The 8,959-nt window shown below is 35.0% G+C and overlaps 1 protein-coding gene across 1 annotated transcript; it reads right to left on the bottom strand.

Moving 5' to 3' along the window:
* Positions 1–862: 862 nt before the first annotated feature.
* On the bottom strand, positions 863–1,894 carry LOC307169615 (putative inhibitor of apoptosis; the record flags this gene model as incomplete). Its single annotated transcript, XM_079890345.1, has 1 exon — positions 863–1,894. The coding sequence occupies one exon, from the start codon at positions 1,892–1,894 to the stop codon at positions 863–865; it is 1,032 nt and encodes a 343-aa protein (XP_079746471.1).
* Between the last annotated feature and the right edge of the window lie 7,065 nt (positions 1,895–8,959).

An 8,959-nucleotide genomic window follows, 5' to 3' on the forward strand; every position in this document is an offset into this window, starting at 1 on the left:
GTGTGTGTGTATGACTCGAACGATTCAAACTTCCATAAAGCGCACCAAAACAGCAGCGCGGAGATGTGACGTCATGTGTCGAGCGGGCGCTCGTAAAAAGCACATCTTTGCATTTCTTCTGAAACAACAATTTTTAACATCACTATCGCAACACTTATCGTATTGCCGGCTGGGATTGTAATGTTTTGTATGCCGTTTTCTTTACACTCACCCCGGATATCTGTTTCCTGCAGTTAGCTGTAATGTTAGTGAACTCTAGGTCTTCTCTTTGTTCATATACGACAGTATTCGCATGAATTGGCTTGATTTGATAAAATTATGTTTTAAACCATCATCTTCACTTGAGACATTTACATTATACCGTCCTAGTTTTTAAATAGCGCTAAAATGTATATTTTAACCCTTTATGCGGATATACAGCGCAAGGTTCTCTGTTCTCTGGTTCTGTGTTTTTAAAAATAAAGACAAGGATACCCCTTTCTATAAGCGACCCTTAAAATCTGTGCATACAACAAAACACGTGTAGGTGTACGATGATTTATCAGCAAATTACTTTTGTTTGAAGAAAAACTTAAATCAGCTGGTGCTTGATAACTATTGAAGTTATGATGCGATATTTATCACGTTTTAATTTTAACTCAATACTCTATGAACTTTAACATCTTGTTGGTCAAATTAACTTAAAGCCTGCGCATCCTAGCTACTTTCTAAATGTGTGTAACAGAACTTATGGTGAACAATTTAGCCATATGTTTTAAACGTGTAATGTTTAAACAAATTTTGTTACTGGACTGAGTGAAAATAATAAACTTCTCCTTTGTTTTTATTATTTATTAAGTTAAATGCAAATGATAGGAAAACTTTAGGATAGGAAAGTACGGACAGCGCCTTTGACCAATCCTCTACATATGGGGCACTTGCGCAGAGAAGGTGCACATTCTTTGCACACAACTAGGTGACCACAGGGGATGAAGACAATGTTCACTTCCTTATCCATGCAAACTTTGCATGTGCGCTCCTCTTGAAGTCTTTTTAACTGTTCCTCCATAGGCAAGTCTGAAAGATCTTGACTAGGGGATGCAGCTTCATTTGTCTGGGGCGTCGGGCCACACTCAAATTCCATCTCTAAAGCAGACTTCACCACAGGATTGTTCTCTTGTTCTCTCACAAATTCTCTTGAGTCGCTGTCTCCATTAGTCAATAGCTGCTCAAATAGTCTTGGCAATCTTGCTTGAATCTGATGAACAAACTCTTGGCCCTTTTCTTGCAAGAGGTATTCACATCTTGGAAACCACTTGGCATGTTCTACCCATGGATCATCACCAGACTCCCAACATCCGAGTACACCATCGCAACAAAAGCACTTCACGTCATCATTACGACCAACATAGTAAAAACCAGCCTTAGCCAATTGTTCTGGTCGAACAGTTATTCTTGAGGGCCAGTAGACAAATGTGAGCAACCTTTCTTCACACCGTTGCATTGCCGATACATTGAAAGGGCTAGATAAAGGTACATTATCTGCACAGTCACCTCGAACGAAACGGTAGTTGGGGTAATGCCTCTGGTGTTCTGATACTGCACGATCTCCCGGTTCCCAGTTGCTAAGCTGGCCTCCACAACTGAAGCAAGCCACTCTGTCGCCCTGGCCAAGGTAGTAGAAACCAGCTTTGGCAAGCTCGGCCGGAGATAATGCAGCAGGAGTCCATTTCTTAAAAGTGTCAAGGCGTTCCTGTTCCCGACGCATGCCAAGATTGTGACAAGCCGGAGGGCGCTGGTGAGACATATCCTGGTGAGACATATCCATGTAACCCACCCGCTCCTCTGTTTGGCCTGAAACGGATGCCGTGGTGGTCGATGTTACGGGTGTGGACATATAGTCCAACATTTGCATTGCGAAGCGGGGAAAAGGCACTTTTGATGAAGGCTCTGGATGAAGACATAAAATTGTGACCACTCAAACCCTTCTCTCTGCCGGACATCCCATGACTAGTGTCTAGTCGTCCGAACACATAATCTTATTAAACTGATTAAATACCGTCTATGATGCAGGACCCGATGCTAAGAACAAAATCAAATTTTGTTCAACAACACAAAATGTCCTTTTTCTGTTCTGTACACAGCGGGCAATTTAGTTGTATCATTTGAAAAATCACCACACAATTTCAGGTATTCACATCTTGGAAATGGTTGCCGCCTCAGGAATACAAATATTTAAATATTTAATCTTTTAAATCGTGTAGTATTTTTTATTATTCTATATATTATTATTTTTATGTATTCTATTTTAATGAGCTCAGACATTTTTTTAACCAGAAATTTTTATTTCAACATTATACTTTCATACATTGAAGAAGTGAAGAAATTTGAGTGAAAGACATTTACAGATGGTCTAACCAGAATAGAAAATCTCTGCAGGCTATCATGTTTTGCTCCAGGGTATAGTTGACCAGACTTTCAACTAATTCCCCAACGTCAGTTTTTGCATTTTTTGACACCAGTGACACACAGAGATCCGTTACAAATGTCCATATAGCGAGTATTTCAATGATTTCGAATTTGTCACAACATTCACGCAACACATCCATAACTTTTCTGAGGATTACGCCGTTCGGCTCTTTGCCGTCAAAAAACATGGGCGTTACATCAGGCCATGGCTTTGTCAAGCCTCTTACGTCATCCATTTCATTTTTGAGATTTGTCACACGTTTGGTGTCCTGCGCACAATCTTTTTTCATATCACACGCAGCGTCGATGATCCTGTGCATCAAGCCAACCATTTGGCCTCTAAAATAATCTTTAAACATAGAGTCCAGCATAGCTCTTAAACGACACTCTTTGCCCGTGGCACACTCACACGGCGGAGGATAATTGTACCCCGTATCGCCAGAACTCAACGGGGAGTCGCTCTCCTTTAGGTTTTGCGTCGCCATTTTTTCAGCTTTTCGAAGAGTCTCCTGAATCTCCTGCAATGTTCCTGGAATCTCCCTTGCGGTACAATCGTGCGTTAATGCGCAGAAGTTTGTGGGTCAGAAGTTTGCGTCAGGTTCAGACAAACAGGACTTTCAACTTTTTTTGCAGTGGCGCAGCAGTCCGAGGCTAGTAGAGCTAGAGTAGAGCGTGTAATGTCCTGAAATATTTATCAGGCTGGGGTCCACCCACCCTGTTGTGTAGAATGTATGGAGGTTGGCCTCAGGAAAGCCATAAATAACTAGTTCCTGCATAACCAACAAGTCCTACATGTCGCCAGAGAGAAGTTTGAATCGTTCGAGTCATACACACACAACTGCAGCGATGGAGCTCGTGAACACAAGCAGTGTGAGAGGATTCCTGAGATCTTGCAACGATCTGACTGAGAAGATTCGCTGTTTAATACAGAAGAAACTCATCAAGAAGTACTTGAGCAGGTATAAAAACCTATTTTATTTGTGGATTAAAGAATAGAATAAAAAATAGCCATTTCTATAATAAAAGTATTTCTCTCTCACTATGGACAACCAATCCCATGCATGCCAAACTATCATTTGGCATAACTAATCATTATCAACATATATTTTTTTGATAAAAGAGTTCCAAATGGCACTTATTTTTGACCCCGTAAGCACTCCAAAGTTCACTTTGTCCACAAAAAGGAACTTAGCCTTAATTTACTTTATGGGTGTTAGGTAAATACGTTTATTAAATTGTACACATTCATTCATGCACACATGTTATGTGTTTCTTCTCCTCTCACATTAAATCACAATTTAGAAAAAAAAAGAAATTAGAAACAAGTTGATTATTTTTGTAGTTGTTTAACATTTCTCAAAACATTTGTCAAATATGAAATGTTTAGTTTTACTACTTGCACCTTATCTAGCACTTTATGACCGTTATCAGCTATTATCAGATACTTTTGTCCTAACATAGACTATTGTTTTAGCTCTGGTTTAACCTGCTGTGCGTCTGTTCACCGTCCATCATGTGCTCTAACACTGCAGCATCAGCTTGTTCATTGACTTTGAACTGGTGTATGAATGTGTTTATTTTATGTTAACTTTATTTTTGCTATTGTACATACATTTTATTCTTCTAACTGTTTATCTTTGTTTTAACACAGTTGGAGAAGAACAACAGGGAGGTTGGAAGACACAGTAGAGGAACTACAGAATAAATATGGAGAGAAAACAGCATTAAAAAGGATCAAGTCTATAGTGAAAAAAATCAGAAAAAAGAATATCAAACGTAGGAAAAGATTTATCATTTTACTTTGTTAGTAGTGAATATGTTTCTCAATCTTCAATAAGTTTTACTATAACGTTTACATGGTTTTGGTTGTGTATTTAATTTTTTTTTTTTTTTTTTTTTAACAGATGGTGACGTTCAGACGCTGAGCATTCAAACACATTCTGGAAACATGACAAACCAACAGCCTAACAACCATCTACAACGACAGCATAATAATACTAATAATAATAATAATTCTACATCATTCGGACGGCTATTAATTCAGATCCCTAATCAGCTTACCTTCACAATTGACCAAAAGAATGGTGGGACAATAGTTGCTCCAATCATGGTAGAAAAGACAATTTATGGTGATGTTAACATCAGTGTGGTGAGTGTCTGATAAGTTAGTCCATAGAGTGTAGAACTTTGCATCACTACGGTGTGACAAAATACACCCAAAGATACTAAGTAGGAGAATATCTAACTGTAGATTGTGATCTGAGATCTCTTTAATTTTGTGCCGGATGTTAAAAGGTATTTGTTAATAACAAAAACTTTAAATTAACATAATATTAATAAAATATGGTTAAATTACATTTTGAAAATGTTTATTTACAATGTTGTGTGTCGTGATACCTCGCAATGTTAGAGAAATCTGGTTGCACTACGCCTAAAACTTAATCATCCACATCTAAACATTATCATGGTTTTGTTGTATTTTAAAACACTGTTTTTCTTATTTCCTGATTTTCATTTTTCAGGTCGATATTTGTAGAAATAAGCAAAATACATTTATAAAACAAAAAAGAACCGGTTAATGGCCTTGTGTCAGAACACAACAGGTTATTCTAACTTTGAAAAGTGTCATACAGTATTTGATTTTTACAAATACCTAAACCAACGGGCCTAAACCGTTGACCCCTGAAGTTATGACTTCTGAAGGCCTAGATTCGCTCGTTGAAAAAATGGTATTTTATTAGCTAAAATCATTGTCTGTATTCATAAAATAAGTCCTCACGGGTGTAAAATGATCTGTGCCAATGATCTGATTTTAAGAAAGATCATTTCTTATCTTTATTTGCATGGGACCAAGGAGGCTTCCGTGTCGTTCCGCCATCTTGAAACACTATAATACCAGAGAGGGACAAAAAGCGCTAGCCTAACTCAACACGTTTCATCATCAACACTACTATAGTCAACCACCAAATTATGACTTAAACACGTTTTAAGTATTACATTAAAAAGGCGTCATTGACAAAAATTGTAATTCTGAATTAAGTAATAATTATAACAAAAAGTTGAAATTACAATTATGACTATGCGTCATAATTATGAGATGAAAAGTTTAAATGATGATGTACTAAATTGAAATTATGATAGATAAAGTAAATATTCCATAGTGAAATTTTCTGAATTCTATATAATTGTATTTGTGAAAATGATTCAGTACCGAATCTTCAATAAACTGCTTGTTTCTGCAGTTCGTGTAGGCCTCTAAGACTATGAATTACTAAAAATGATTATTGAATAACTTGAATTTTGTTGACAATGTAAAAAAAAATTGTCTTCCCATACCGGGAGTCGAACCCGGGCAGCCTGGATGAAAGCCAGGAATCCTAACCGCTAGACCATATGGGAGGCAATGATACTGCCCCGGCAAATTTGAAAGGCTGCACTGCACAGTACATTATAATGCAGGATCATACTTATGCCGAGCCACGGGAGAAGGAATCCTCATCGCCTAAAAGCTAACATTTAATTTATCGGTATGTAAATAAATATCAGGATAGCTTTTCCCCATGTGGAAAGATCTAATGAAGGAGAAAGACTTTGAAAGGGAAGTTGCCTGATTTCTTCTCGACAGGCAAGTCAAAGGTATGGTCTAAATTACAAGCTTTTTTCATTGCTTGGTTGTGTAAATCATTATATAGCTGCCATAACAGTACAAAAACATGTATCGTTAAACTCAATGAAGCGCTATTGGAAGCCATGTTGTCATAGCTTCTTGACACATTACGGCTACCGCAGTTGCAACACGCATTTGAAAAAGCGAGTAGATGGGAGAAATTCTTTTTGGAGAACTAACTTGTAGTTGGGTCTTTAACAAAAAAAAAACTAAAAAAAACAACAAGCCTCCACAATCGAGGAGGTCAAAGGGTATGCTTCCTGCTATAGATAGTATCATCAGCTCTCCCCAAAGTCTATTCATGCATGATCTTTGCCAGCAGACAGATTTTAAACACCGATTTTACACTTCTACATATATTTTGAGTAGATAACCGATAGTATATTCTCAGTAAAGGGTTTCACCCTGTGTGATTCCACACTGATTAAGGATAGTTCGGGGAATACAAGTTAAAATGATCTTATACGATCGTATACTTATACTTTGAATTATGACTGATAAAATTAAATATTCGCTCAAGACCAACTTTACTTATGCCGCGTCAGTGATTTTGCAGATGATACAACTTAGTCTAAATAAGAGCAATGTGGAGTCCTCGGATTTCTTAAAAACAACACAACAACAAAACATTGTGACAAACTATGACAACATGTTGTATGGACAAAAGATCTAAGATGCCCAAGGACAGTTTTTCAACAATCAACAACTAAACGCTGTTTAGTAAAAATTCTACTTTAGGTTACCGTTAAACAAAATCATTACAGTAATCTTCTAAGAAAATAAATAGAAGATATGATTTTAATAAAACTTTAAAGATTTCTTTTAATTTTAAAATACCTTATTTAAACTTGTATGATTATGCTTTTAAATGAATTTAGTATAAACTCTGGATGTACTCTGTAAAAGGCGTTAGCAGACTAGATTTACTGTGACATTGTCCCCCGAGACTCATCTGGTCTGATACCCTGTTTCCTGAAGCTTCAGATCACACTGTGGTTTATCTCTGAAGGATCTGGGGCTGTAGGGTGTTTTTGTTTATATATTTATTTAGCTAAAACTTTGTTTACATTTTAGTAACATATGTTATTAATAATAATTTCATTTAAAATAGAGATTAGTTTATTTTTTAGAACCGTGTGTGTGCACAAAATGATATTAAATGATTTATTTATTTATTTATTTCATTTTGAAAATGTACAAATGTAGTTTTCTGTGTTTAGGTGTACGGTACAAAATTCATTATAGCTATGGAAAGCCCCCACCATAAAAATTTAAACCCCGCATGGACAAAAAAATGCTGATTGAATCTTTTCATATAAATGAGATTTAAAACGACTAAAAAGTACAGTTTTTCTACAATCTAAAGTTTTTGAACAGACAGACATTGTTTAATAACAATTATACTTTAAGTAACCATTAAACAAAATCATTACAGTAATCTTCTAAAAGATAAATAGAAGATATGAATGTATTCAAACTTTAAAGATTTTATTTAAACAGTCTTTTAATTTTAAAAGATCATATTTAAACTTTTACGATTATGTTTTGAAATAAATTCAGAAAGATGACGGCACGCTAATTTACCGGAACCTGTCACAGACACACGTACGCACACACACACACACACACACACACACACACACATACCATTTGTCTGGTGCTTCATGAAATCTTCAGTCAGCAGACTTAGATGAATTTTATTTTTTATCTAAAACTGAAATTTCAGTAGATTTTTATTTTTTATTTTTTTATATACTTTTAAAGAACAGAATGTTTTTCAACTTTAGTTAAATTAGCAAGATAACCATTTTAATGTATACCTTTTTTATGTAATATGATTTTTATTCTTTTGTTTATCAAAAACAATTGGATCAATAAGATATTTATTTTATAAGCATTTCATTATATACTTTTATAAAGAACTGAATGGTTTTCAACTTTAGTTAAATTAACAAGATAGCTATTTTATTTTATACACTTATAGGCCTAAAGAACGGAATGTTTATGTAATATGATTTTTTTATTCTTTTGTTTATCTAAAACTGAATTAAATGGTTTCAGTAGATTTTTAGTAAGATATTATTGCATATTATTTGTGTGAAATATAAAACATGATTAGGGTAACTCTCTTTTTCTCACTTTCACTGTTACCTCAGGAATGTGGAGGGGGTCATGTCAGAGGACACACACACACACACACACACACACACACACACACACACACACACACACACACACCCACAGGCACACTACTCTGGCTGGAGAGGCATTCAGAAAAAACAGTGTTTTTGTTTTACAACTTTTAATAATGTATTGAATTTAAAAACATTATTACGACTTTTAATAAATGTATTAAATTTAATTAAAAAAATAAAATAAAATAAAAACAACATTTTATAAAGATATCATTTAAACTTTGAAATAAATTTAGCACTATTGTCTCATTCTGATCGCTGAATAAACCTAGGAGGAGAGAGAGAGAGAAACACTGACATTTATGTTATATTATTTTATAATCTTTTCATTTATACTTTAAAAGAATGGTATGTTTTCAACCTTGGTTAAATTATTTTATAATCTTTTCATTTATACTTTTTAAAGAACAGTATGTTTTCAACTCTTTTTTTTTGTGATAGGCTTTAGTATTTAGTAAAATCCTTATTCATTTTATTCTTTTGTTTCTCTAAAACTGAATTAAATGGTTTCAGTAGATTTTTGCTAAGATATTATTGTATATCATTTGTGTGAAATATAAAACATGATTAGGGACAACTCTCTTTTTTTTCTCACTTTTGCTGTTACCTCAGGAATGTGGAGGGATCATATCAGATGCTGACACATTTC

Source organism: Squalius cephalus (assembly GCF_949319135.1).
Source record: "Squalius cephalus genome assembly, chromosome: 13".
NCBI lineage: Eukaryota > Metazoa > Chordata > Actinopteri > Cypriniformes > Leuciscidae > Squalius > Squalius cephalus.